This window comes from Sphaerodactylus townsendi, linkage group LG13 (assembly GCF_021028975.2).
Source record: "Sphaerodactylus townsendi isolate TG3544 linkage group LG13, MPM_Stown_v2.3, whole genome shotgun sequence".
NCBI lineage: Eukaryota > Metazoa > Chordata > Lepidosauria > Squamata > Sphaerodactylidae > Sphaerodactylus > Sphaerodactylus townsendi.
Window position 1 is genome coordinate 36,948,075 of NC_059437.1, and position 13,382 is coordinate 36,961,456.

At 45.9% G+C, this 13,382-nt stretch overlaps 1 protein-coding gene across 2 annotated transcripts in view; it reads right to left on the reverse strand.

Annotated features, from left to right (window-relative positions):
- INPP5J (inositol polyphosphate-5-phosphatase J) overlaps positions 1-13,382 on the reverse strand; it is a 39,784-nt gene that overhangs the window by 18,221 nt on the left and 8,181 nt on the right. For both annotated transcript variants that reach the window (XM_048514653.1, XM_048514654.1), the window contains exons 3-5: positions 9,339-9,449; positions 4,067-4,175; positions 554-670 (exon numbers count right to left, since the gene is read on the reverse strand). In XM_048514653.1, the coding sequence (XP_048370610.1) occupies positions 554-670; positions 4,067-4,175; positions 9,339-9,449 (337 nt within the window). The remainder of the gene's footprint in view (positions 1-553; positions 671-4,066; positions 4,176-9,338; positions 9,450-13,382) is intronic.

Genomic DNA, 13,382 nt, shown 5'->3' on the forward strand with positions numbered 1-13,382 from the left:
CAGGGGATCACTAGAGCTCAGTATAGTGCTGGTACAGGGGACTTCTAAAAGCTAACTTGTATCTCCATCCTGCCCCCAAATAAACTTGTTTGAACTGCGTTCTCAGAACAGAGACAAAAGAGGTCCATTACTTTCTAATATCAGAAGTGCCACACCACAGCCCTCTGTGTAAAAACCCACCATCTGCCCCAAGAAGGGATCCCTGGATCTCTTTGGCTGTTCGGTTCAGAGGAAAAGGCCCTCTGTATGTGATCAGAGGCATTTCCCATTTTTTTCCAGGATATTCAGTACCCCCTCTCGTGGCACCATCACATCCTCCAGTTTGGAAACTGTTCTGACCTATCGACATTTTCCAATGTCTTCTGTGCCCCAAGGCTAACAGGAAAGAAGAACTGCAGAGAAGAGGCAACAGCTGTATCGGTTCTCCATCATAAATGTGAGCTCCCAAAGGCACCTGGTGGGCCACTGCGAGTAGCAGAGAGCTGGACTAGATGGACTCTGGTCTGATCCAGCTGGCTTGTTCTTATGTTCTTATGTTCTTATAAACACTCACCCAATAGCCACCCAGTCCTGTCCTTGTGCAGTCTGTCTGGATGTCCTGTAGAAAGGGCAGGTGGTAATATTTGGAGAAGACCATTAGGATGACCCCTTGCATCCGCACCGTACTCACCTGGAATGGCAGGAGGTCAAAAGGCATTTTTTAAGGATGTCAAGCAATGAGTTCAAACCCAAGCTCCCCCCTATGCCCAGAACTCTTGGGAGGGGGGCTTTCCTCCCCTGCTGGAATTCCTGCAACAGATAAGAGCAACTATTCCACCCCCATTTCCCATGTTCTTGCCAACATTGGGGCAGCTGACCCTCACAAAAAATTTTTACTGCATTATGAAAGATATGCCAAGGAATGGGGCCCAGAAAAACAAAGATCACGGCTCTGGTGAAATTATCACGGCAGCCGTTTTGTCTTTACACTGCAGAAGAAGAATTCCTAGTTTTGTACGCCAGTATGGAGGGTCTGAAAGGAGCTGCAGAGAACTAGTTCTCCCTCCTGACTGAGGTCTGGACCCCAAATACAGCAGGATGAGGTTTTAGAGTGGACTGAACCAATGCCTCCTGCATGGTTCAGTCCACTCTAAATTAAATTATAGGCTAGGTTTTAAAATTGCAGGGCAGCTGTGTGGTTGTTTTAACACTCAACACTCACACTGCCCCCTCAGATGTCTACCACTTCCTTTCCTAATCATTCTGTTGCACACAAGGATTCAGAGTCTGTTAACAGCCTATTCAACCCTCACCACAGCTCGAAACTTTACTGGGTAGCCTGAGGCAGGCTATCGGCCTGATCTATGCTACAGACATTACAGCTATTTTGACCATTGCAGCTTCTGCTTCCCCCAGTATCCTGGGAACTGTAGTTGTGTGATCCCTCTGAGAAGCCCCCACAGTTTCCCTGGGATGAGAGAAAGGCTATATCTTTTGCTACTGCCAGAGAGCTAAGGTGGGATTTGACCCTGGTGGGATACATCGTATGCGGATGACTGTATTTTCATGGAGGGGGTGAGCAAAGGCCATGTCTTCTGCTCTAGTTCCAGGGGTCTTGCAGGATGGCTTATAGCAGCAAATAGCAGCAAGGGGTGTGATGAGGGAGCCCCCCACCCCAATCCAAAGCAGCTTGGCTGTACAACAGGTGCTCCTGCCAAGGGGTGGGAAAGTCCAAAGAAAATTGTGAAAAATTTTATTAGTGCATATAGGGTGCCCAAAGTGTTCCAAGACCTTCTGCACTCTTGCAAACAAGTATGCAAGCATACTCAGGGCAGCATTAACTTTGGAACTTCATTTGTGGGGGAGATGGAATGGTAGCAATTCCTAGTGGGGCCTGTGATGAGTGAAAGTCTCTAAACGGCATCAGCAGTGGGGAGAATGTGCTGGAGAAGGCCGAGCCTCCTGCGCCTGCCTCCTTGGATCTGCTTCTTGCTTGTTACTGGACTGTTGCACAAAATGAGGTTCAGGTTGCTTCCTTGTGGCTGGCAGAATGGAAAAGGAAGAGGACAGCTTCAAGAGAGCAAAGAAAGGGGGTGTCCTGCACTCCTTTAAACTAGATTAGTTGTTGGACGTGAGCAGCTGATGATCTCGTTTTAAGGAGACTAGCACTAAGGACCATTTTAAATTAAAACAAAATAGGCTGTAGACAGGGAAGAGGGAGGGGGACCCCTCCCCTCCCCTCTTCCCCCCAGGGGAGCAGCCCCAGACCAGCCCCAGCCGGACTTACTCAAGGCCGGGGCTCATCATCCTTGTGAGGTAGGTCCTGCTGTTTCTTTGGGGTGGCAGGGAGAGGGTGGAGGGACAATGCACGGCCACTCCAGTCCGGGTTGCTTTTTGGGGTGGAGGAAGGGTGCAATGTGGAGGCCAGTGGCAGGCTTGGCAGGGCAATGAGTGGAAACCCGCTGTTGACTGTTTGTTGACTGCAGCAGGAGGGAGGCTCCTGGGTTGGGGGAAGGTGGGCTGGCACAGGATGGAATGAGGCATGCCCATTGGCTGGGCATTCGCTGTCAGACTTTTCATCCCTTAGACAATTATGTATAAGGATGAAGAAAGAAGGAGGCTGTAAACCTGAGTCAGCTGGGGAGTCTCTAGAAGGGGTCCTTAGGGTCTTCATTCTTCAGGTGGTAGCTTACAACTGGTCTTCAGACTATAGAGGTCAATTCACCTGGAGAAAATGGCCACTTGGGAAGGTGGATTATATTGAAGTCCCTCACCACCTTAGACTGTGCCCTCCTTAGTATTTATTATACCTCCTCCAGGTATTTATTTATTTATTTATTGCATTTAATATACCACCCACTGCCTAAGGGCTCTGGGAGGTGCACAAAGATAAAAAAACCATTAAAATGTTATCATAATAATTAAATTCAGAATAATTAGCATATTATGACAATAAGAACCAAACCACAGATGGCAACTCAGAGGAAAGGACCTCCCACCCTCCTGGGAGGGGTCAGGTATACCAATAATGGCAACCAGTGAAGATGGCATACAGGAGATGGCAGGGTAAAACAAATCAGCAACTAGCCTCCCCAAAAGTCTGGTGGAACAACTCTGTTTTACAGGCCCTGTGGAACTGTCCAAGGTCCTGCAGGGCCCTGATGGTCAAAGGAAGAGCGTTCTACCAGGCAGGGGCCAAGGCCAAAAAAGCCCTGGCTCGAGAAAAGGCCAGCGGCATCATTGAGGGGCCGGGAACCACCAGTAAATTGGCCTCCGCTGAACGCAAAAGTCTGGTAGGGACATAAGGGGAGAGACAGTCCCTAAGGTATTTCCCAGCCAGGAGCTGGCAACCCAATTTGTGTGACCCGAGACTGATTCAGGGGCCCATGATGTTTCTTCCCCTTGATGATTCAGTCTTCCCAATGATCTCAATGTGCCCTCACAATATCAATTCAGAAGGGAACTACTTTTTTTCATTTCGCCATTTGCGAACAGTCCCTAAAGACTACCGTGTAGGCGCTGCAACACCCAGAGCTTAATGCACACAAAAGACCCCTGGAAACTCAAAACATATTCCCAGAGGCACCAACCAAATCCAGAGGCAGTCAATCTCTGAATGCCAGTGCCAGGAAGCCAAATCAGGGGATAGCCTCGGGCTCTGTGCCCTGTTTGCCTCCCAGGGTCAATTGGTTGGCCACAGTGTGAAATGGGATGCTGAACTAGATGGACCACTGGTCTAATCCAGCTGAGGTCTTTTCACGTTCTCACAGCTGTATGAAAAGAACCAGCTGAAGATGGCCCCAGTGTTCTCCAGCATTGTGAGAATGATCTGTGGATGAGCCCCCAGCTGGGGAACTTACGGCTGAGAGATGAACTAGGGGGCCTCTCCCAGGTGACCTCTCAACCCTCCATTTGCTATTTTGGGGCAACAACCCTATCGCACCTGTCCTTGCAGGCTCTCGTTAAGGATTGCTGTTGTTCACAGAGGGCTTTGGATGCTGACAGTGCTAAATAGGATTATCTCTATTTTTGAAAAAACACCATATCATTTTCCACCAGAGCCTGCCAGATCTTGATTAGTGCTTACCAGTACAAAATTAAATGGGCTCAGCACGTCCATGAACAGTTCGCTCCACTGGTCGGTGAAGAGGGCATCCTTCAGTCGCTTGTTGATCATGGAATTTACCTCCTGCAGCCTGCAAAGAAGTTCAGAATCACCAGCCAGTTGGTACACTGAGAGCACACTGTGCACTTCATTCCGAAAAAAGGAGAGCAAATTTCGTGGTGGCCCCTCAATGCTCACTCCACTGCTTGAGGGTGCCGATACTCCCCTGCACACTGCTGAATATTCTCCCCTGCCCCCTGCGCTCTGCATTAGATTATTCCGCAACAGTTTGTTTGAGTCCGATTTAAAGGGAATGATTTTGTTTTTTTCTGGCTAAAGATTTGTGAAAACTTTACATAAATGGCCCCGTGATAGCTCAAAACACACTTCCTTGTGTGAGCAGCTTTTCTCCACAGGGCCCCAGTGATCATGTGCTAAATTTCATGCATGTACATTACAGAGAGAGCCAGCATTTTGTAGTGGCTAAGAGCAGGTACTAATCTAGCCCTGAGCCTGCCTTTGAGTTGGGAAAGGGAGGGATATTAAGTTTGAATAAAATAAAAATAAATATAGAACCATGTCCAATCCCTGGTCTTTCAGAATTCTCTTGCTCCATGCAGAGAAGAAAAAGAAGAGTTTGGATTTATATCCCCCCTTTCTCTCCTGCAAGGAGACTCAAAGGGGTTTACAATCTCATTTCCCTTCCCCCCCTCACAACAAACACCCTGTGAGGTAGGTGGGGCTGAGAGAGCTCAGTGTGTTGGAGTGTACAGGCTAATCTGAATTCCCCAGATAAGCTTCCACAGCTCTCTCTCTCTGTGCGAAAACCCTTGATCACATGTGCTGGCTCAGCCTCTGCCACAAAGAAAAGAGAAAAAACGAAGGCTGCTGCTTCTTCAGCCAGCATAAATCGCGAGCAATTAAAGGCAAAAGAAGGCCAGGAGGCCGCCAAGCTGGATCTCAGTCCTGCAGTGCCTGGGCCTGGCTTTTAATGTATAACTTTAATTTTAAGGAGAGCATTTTTACTAGTAAAGAAACAAACAGCTTTTAAAATCATAGCTAGTAAACAACTTGGAAGAACTGGGCCAATGTCAGGAGAAAGATGAGGCTGCATTTATGAACTTCTCAGGGTCTCCAGCCCAATTTTCTGACTAGAGTCGCCATGGCAAGAAATTCCTGGGAGAATTTGGCCACCTTTGCATGGTATCCAAAAGAAAAAGCTAAAATCTGGTAGAACAGAAGGGGCAGGATACTTACTGCCAGGCCTTAGAGTTTTGGAACTGTCCCCAGGTTCCCCATCATTCCTGAGCCACCAGGTATATACCGCTCACCCGCCGGGCTCCTACCCTTGATGGGGTTGCCAGCTCTGGGTGGAAAATACCTGGATTTTTGGGGGTGGAGCCTGAGAAGGGCAGGGTGTAGTGAAGGGAGGTCCAGAGAGCCCACCTTTTAAAGCAGCCATTTTCTCCAGAGATCCAACATGATCTCTGTTGCTTGGAGATCAGCTGAAATAGCTGGAGATCACCAGTCACAAAATGGAGGTTGTAGAAGAAGAAGAGTTTGGATTTATATCCCCCCTTTCTCTCCTGCAGGAGACTCAAAAGGGGCTTACAATCTCCTCGCCCTTCCCCCCTCACAACAAACACCCTGTGAGGTAGGTGGGGCTGAGAGAGCTCCGAGAAGCTGTGACTAGCCCAAGGTCACCCAGCTGGCATGTGTTGGAGTGTACAGGCTAATCTGAATTCCCCAGATAAGCCTTCACAGCCAATTGGCCATGCTGGCAGGGGCTGATGGGAATTGTAGTCCATGACATCTGGAGTGCCAAAGGTTCGCCACCATGGCCCTTGACCAGTGGTGGCGAACCTATGGCACGGGTGCCAGAGGTGGCACTCAGAGCCCTTTCTGTGGGCACACGCAAACATCTAAGCTGGCCTGGGCTGCTGAGCTCGATTATTAGTATTAGACCTAAGACCTAGTTTTGGGGAAGCAGTGTAGGTAACCCTGTTAAGCACTGTTAGACCCCACTGATTTTCATTCAAAGAACTAAAGCGCGATCCTTTACCTGGGAGTAAGCTCGGTTGCTGGCAATGGGGCTTGCTTCTGAGTAAACCCTCCTAGGGTCGTGATTCACCCATTGGAAGAGTTGCACGGTTGCTTCAAAGCAAAGCCACCGACTACCACCAAGCTTACTCCTGAGTAATGCCTTGGAGCCAACAGTTTTTTCTAAACCAAAACCTCAGTATTCAGGTTAAATTGCCGTGTTCGCACTTTGCGATAAATAAGTGGGTCTTGGGTTGCCATTTGGGCACTCTGTCTCAAAAAGGTTCACCATCACTGCCCTAGACCCTTCAAAGACATTTTCACTGAGGGCTACCAGAAGCATCTGGCTAAAGGCTACACCTGCTCCCATATTTTTCAGTCTGGTGCAGAGTTTAGGAATTTGGGGAGGTACAGATTTGTCACATGGTGAAGAAAGAGCAGCATCTGCTGAAATGTCCTCTTCTGCTCTGGTCTTAGAGGTGCCTTTTCCTCCTTTGCATCTAATATAAGTTTGTTTAGGTCATTCACTTTGAGAAGCAGGTGAGGAGAGAGGAACACAAAAATAGCCAGAGAGAGAGCGAGCAACCGGGTGAGAAAGGAGCTGACTGATGGCATAAGGAGAAGGTGAAGAAAGACCTGAGAGATAACAGGAAGAAAAAGAAGAAGGACAGAGGACATTTGGGCAAAAGGGGAAAGGCAGGCGTGGAACAGCAAAACCACAAGTCCCATTCTGTGACAGAGACAGTGACAGACAATTGACCACATAGCTATGTAGCAGGACATGAATGCATTAATTTGTGGCTCTGATTATTTGTTATTGTTATTGTTAATTGTTTATGCTGCTGAAGGCTTTTACAGTTGGAATCCACTGGCTGTTGTGAGTTTTTCGGGCTGTGTGGCTGTGGTCTGGTAGTTTTTGCTCCTAACATTTTGCCCATATCTATGACTGGCATCTTCAGAGGTATGTCACCATGATGTGAGCAAATCATTAAGAGTAAAACTACTAGACCGCGGCTACACTGCCCAGAAAACCCACAACAGCCTGTTGATTGTTTGTAAATTGTATTAATCCACAGCATAAAGAAGTGTTGTTAAAGCATCCTTTAGCCAGTTTTGCTTTCCTTTTTGATCTTGACAACAGTCTCTCAGTGTGCCATTCAGTCATTGACAGTGCCTTTAAAAAATCTTAGCATTTAGCAGCTATTTTTATTGCCCACCAGATGGCAATCTAGGAGAAGAAGAAGAAGAGTTTGGATTTATATCCCCCCTTTCTCTCCTGTAGGAGACTCAAAGGGGCTTACAATCTCCTTTCCCTTCCCCCCTCACAACAAACACCCTGAGAGGTAGGTGGGGCTGAGAGAGCTCCGAGAAGCTGTGACTAGCCCAAGGTCACCCAGCTGGCGTGTGTGGGAGTGTGCAGGCTAATCTGAATTCCCCAGATAAGCCTCCACAGCTCAGGTGGCAGAGCGGGGAATCAAACCCGGTTCCTCCAGATTAGATACACGAACTCTTAACCTCCTACGCCACTGCTGCTCCTACAAATCTTGATGGGAAATCAGAATGTCAGTGGGTAAACAGAGGGCCTAGATTTGGTGGGAAATCAGAATGTCAGTGGCCCAAACAGAGGGCCATTTAACAATGCCCAGATTTTTCTCTAAAATGCAATCGGCAGACATGGAATACACCTGTTGCTGCCACCACTTGTGGCTGCAGACACCATTTTAGAAAAGAATCTAGGCATTTAAAATTGCTCAGATTTTTCTCTGAAATGGCATTCACAGCTATGGGACAGCCTTTGACAGCCAGCAGAGGAGAGTGTTTTCTACCGTCCACGCTGTCCTGGCTGAGCATAAAAGCCTAGATCCTAAATTTCTTCTCCAGGACCATAAAAAGTGGACCACACCAAATGGGAACCAGATCTAATCTTTAAAAGTTGGCTGATGGCCATTAGACTCCAGAGTCTCAATCAATGTACGCTTAAAATCAATGTGTCATATCCATAAATCACAATTGCTGCCTAGGTAGTAGAGATATTATATCCTGCATATTATATCGTTATGCATATCATGAATATACCTGGGATACCTCAGCCCACTGAAATCAAAGTGTTTAGGCATGCACAAGATTGCAGCGTAGGTTTGTGGCATTGATTGATGGCTTTGATTTGATCAGGCCTCAAACCCAAAACCTAGCAAAAAAAAAAGCATTGGAGGTGATCACTTTGTGCCAAATGAAGGAGCCAGCAGTAAGCAACAAGGATTCCTGGTTTCAATCCCTGCTTGCTATGTGCAATATATTCTGTAAGTTTCTCTGCTTTAAAATAATCTTGAAGCTTTCCATTTAACATTTTTGAAATTTCCAAATCCTGTTGTTTTTAAGTTTCAGATGTACAAGGAGATGGGGGCTGGTGTTCTGTAGCAAATGTTCAGTGAATATTCTACACATGGTTGAGGTTTCAGAGAATATTTGGAGAATATTCAATGTTAACATTCACAAAGCGGGTGTTTTTTCTCTCCACTGACTAGGTGTTTTTTTTTCTGATGCATTCTTCATTTGACAGACGCCTGCCTTCTTTTCCATAATACAATTGTTTCCATCAGCTCAGCCTGTTTGCATCTTCCTGTCTCCACGAAATACCCTGAGGAGAGAGATGTCTCTTTCCCTCCCTCCATCATCTAGGCAGGGTTTCTCTGCTGAACTGACTGGAATTTGTGGTACTGTTAATTGATGTTACGAACAGCAAGAGCATTTTGGTAAAGAGCAGCAATTGATCTCTGGGGATGAAGAGGCTCCCTCAGTGTGTTTTCAAGAGAAATAAAGCTGTCTAGCAAAGAAGTGAACCAGCAGGCCCAGGGAAAAAGACTATACCAACAGTGCCTTAAGGGATGCTCTATTGGCTGAAATCCTAATGGTTTTTTGCCAGGAATCAAAGTCTAAATGAACCTCGGGGGTGGGGGTGGGGGTGGAACCTGTCATGCTACAGTGTTTCCCAAACACTGTTGTATTTTTTTCTGGATTAAAAATAGAGGAACATTTAACACCTGTGCACAAAATATTTTTTCCCTTGATCGTCCCAGATTTGTGGTTCTGTTCATGCTGCCCTAATAACCCTATACATGTTCCTAAACCACACCACTATCATTGATGCTGAACTGGAAGGGGTTCCCACTACCCAGAGAGGAACAGCCTTTGGCTGCCCAGGTTTTTTTCTTACCCAATGGCAATCATGTCGGTGTCATTGGAATCCCCTGTGTTGAGGTGCAGGAGGGATGTCACATCATTTGGAGGCATGGCTGTGCCAACATTCCAGGTTACCACAGTGATGCTAAAAGAGGAAACAGCAGGAAACAAGCAATAAGAAATTGAAACAGGTGCACTTGACTGCCAACATAGACCTATAAGCTAATGCACAACAGGGCCTTCCTTCTGCTGGTTTATGCCATGCAGCCCCTTTTATGCAGGACTGCATAGAGAATCCATGGCCATGAGTTTTTAGTCCTGACAAGGATGTTTGTGATGCTTTCTTGCACCTCCTAGCTTTCCCCCATCATTCCTGTGATCTTTCCTAAAACTGTTTTGCTGTGATGTTGGAGGAAAGAGCACAGTGGAGCCAACACGGCTGCCATGTGGATAAGAAAAGTCCAGGTCTTTCTGGGTTTCAGCCATAACAGTGCCATTTTCTCTGTCTCAGTCCTCACCAAAGATCCTCACCCTTCTCCCTCAAACCACTAGGGGCTTTTCAACTCTTTTTTAAAAAGTGTAGTTCATATCAGTGTGATAGTATATTGATGCATCCATTACTGACTTCAAAAACACTCCAAAAAGCTCCTCCCCAAGTCAGCCATGGGAAGAGAATGGCCACCACAGGGACTAGGGCAAGAAGAATGGGGGGAACGTGCACATAGAAACAAATGGAGTGGAACCTCCAAGAAAAGTTTCAATATGGAGACAGACAAAAAATGACACTTAAAAGGAGAAAAGGAACTAACATCACTATCCCAACTGCCCACTTGCTGCCCCCAGGCATTGCTTATTTCAATATCCCTTCACAAGCCACAGTAGAAAGTCCACAAGAGTTATCTTCTTATACAGACTTTCAAACTTTTCTCAGACTGTAGGCTGATGTTCTATTTCTTATTCAGTCAAATGATTCCTCATTTATATTCCATGTATTCCCCTCTATTATCAGTACGAACTGCTAGTGGCATTCTTTGTAATCTGTTACTGACCATTGCCACATATGCTTTACATTTTTCCAGCACTTGACTTTTCTCTTTAATTAGGTAACTCACAGTGTATCTTGAGTAGTCATCAATGAAGGTTAGTGCATAGTAGTCATCAATGAAGGTTAGAGCATAGTAATTCCCGCTAGGGGTTTGAGTTTTCATTGAACCACAAATATCACTGTGTATTAGCTTTAGGGGGCACTGTGTCTGGCCTGTGCCAGCCTGCTTGCTAAAGCTAGGTCGACTTCCTTTTGCTTTGATGCAGCACACACAAATTTATTCATTTGTGTCCCTTTAGTTAAATTCTGGCTCTCAAGTTGACTAATTACATAATTGTCCCTCTGTCATACCTTGGAGCATTTTTTTAATGATAGCATTGCTTTGCAAACTTTACTTTCAGTATACAAGCTTTAAGAGAGTAGAAATCCTAGTTCACAGTGCCAGTTGCAATTAATTAACCTCTGTCTGATAAAACACCTGTTCCCAAAAGATGCTATCTTTCCTTTCTTTATCATGGCTTGATAAGAGTATTCATCAGCTAGGCACATACATACATATCAGTAACAAGGACTTCTCAGATTTCACTGCAGGGAAGTTTGCATTTTGTTGTTTCAGAGCCCACCCCCTCAACCCAGATGACATTTCCATCTGCAGCATTTAATTTTTCTTTCTTCTGTTCATCTGACATTTCAAAGACATTTAAATCATGCCACATATCAAAAAAGCTCTGGGATCAATAAACCAGGTACTGCTTTTTCTGCCTCTTGGTGAAAATATAAACACTGCACTGATCCAGATTAGGGCTTCAATGTGATGAAGGGAGGTTTAATCTTTCACTCATCCCATTTTTCAAACCTTAATTACCCATTTCCTTACCAATTTCTAATTATCCCAACTTCTATTTCCAGTTACTGAATGTGCTCCCCTCTCCCCCAGGGGCAAACAACTACTTCAGCATGTGTGCATAACTGGCTTCAAGAAACTGGTGCATCAGGGGAGATGTTTTGTTTTTCCAGCTCTCACTCCTGGGGAGGAATAATCGTGTTTATACTCAGTGCAACCACAGTATTTCCAAATGAACTTCGCCAGTCTGTACATGTGTTTTGGGAAAAGGGGCTTAAGGAAAACACAGCAGGGTCAGCAAAAATCTGGAGAAGAGGAGGAGGAAGCAGAGACCAGGTACAAGACTTGTGAGGCAAAGCTAGCAGGGAAGGAAGTTGGGGCTGAAATCTCTTCTCCCCTTCAGTTATAATCTTTGTTTATGGACCTCCATAACCTTTCCTACAATTTGGACCGCATCATGCTGGTAACCATAATTATTAGTATATAGCACTATCTGAGCAGTAGCATCCAATGCTACATTGAGTGGCATTTCCCCTATGGAATCATACCATAAGGAAGAGGCTGTGAATTTAACATTTGGGGAAGCAGAAGATCCCAAGTTCAGTCTCTGGTACCCCAGTAACAGGTTGTCAGGTTGCAAGTCTTGGGAAAGACCCAACTATGCATGAGACTTTGCAGAGCCGCTGCAAATCAAGTATTCTGAATGGTCTGGCTGTATAAGGCAGTGTCGTTGGAGGAGAGGTATTTTATTTATTGGTTTTAATTCATATCCCATCTTTCTCCCCAGTGGGACCATACAGCAGCTTGCATAAGTCTCTTTGCTGCCATTTTATCCTCACAACAATCCTGACAGGTAGGTTGGGCTGAGAATGTGTCACTGGGCCAACGTCACCTTGCAAGTTCCTGCGGCAGAGTCGGTATTCAAATCTGAGTCTCCCAGATCTTAGTCTCACCCTCCACCCAGCACAGTAGCAGATTCCACATCCAGCCAGAGTTCAATGTGATTAGGTGCCCACATACTTTGGAAACAAATGGTGGTCTAGATTCATTTTGTATTTCTTCATCCAGGCTCCCTCATGGACTCTGCCCCATTTACACCATGCCATCCTAGCAACACTGGCACCAATGCATCTTAGTACTATAGTCAGAAAACAGAAGCTTACAAGCCCAGAACTTATTGGGAGCAAGCTATTCTTCACAACTTAGCCCAATCCCCAGCAGAAGGCTAACAGTACCAGCACACCTCACAAGGGCATAGTCAGGACTGTAGCCATAATATATGTAAAGTGCTTTGGACATTTGAATAGTGCCCTACAAAGGCAAAGTGTTACAGTGATCAGCAGTGGGATGCTCAACTGACAATTTGACCTTGGCTGTCCTGTGCTTGCTGGCACAGCATGGCAATAAATGCTGGGACATTAGCACAATTAAATGGTGAGCTGGAAAGGGAGTCTGGCTGGTTTCTAGCCTCTGGATCTTGCAAAATGACAGACTGCAAGATTGAAGGAAAAAGCCTTTTGCTTCGACATCTAAAGCATACTCGCTACACTGAGAGGAAGTATTCCTTGGCAGGGATCAGATATGCCAATGCCAGACCACCGATTCCTATGTGGCAATGGCCCTTTGGGCACTACCTGAATGGACCCCTTGCCAGTCTGCATGGTAGAACAACCCCTTGCCAGTCTGGATGCCCCAGAGCACTACTCGAGCAAATTACACCTCCTTTCCCATTTCAGCCTGGAGCAGAACAATACATGATAGGTACTTATTTTTAATCTTTGATGTCAATGCAAAACTGAGACGACTGGTGGAAAAAGGGGGCTCCTTAACATTGAAGCAAGAATGGTGTGGAAGAGTTAGAGTGTTGTTTGAGGAGCCCAGTAGGGGTAAAAGTAGGGGGGGGGTGGATTTCATGTGGTAAATTACACAAGGTCACAGCTAAGAAGCTTGGGCATGTATAGACACATGCACAAAGATTTTCTCCCAAACGCTGCATCTTCAACTGCTGCCTGAGTTAAGAGACCCTTAAAAATAATGAAACTTTTTATCTCAATTTATCTCCTGCCTTGCTGTCCAGTGGTGACTCTAAATGTTCTACTCTTCTTTGGTTTACCCTCACAACAACCCTGTGATGTAGGCTAGGCTAAGAATGTGTCACTGGGCCAAGTTTTCATGGCAGAGTGGGGTTT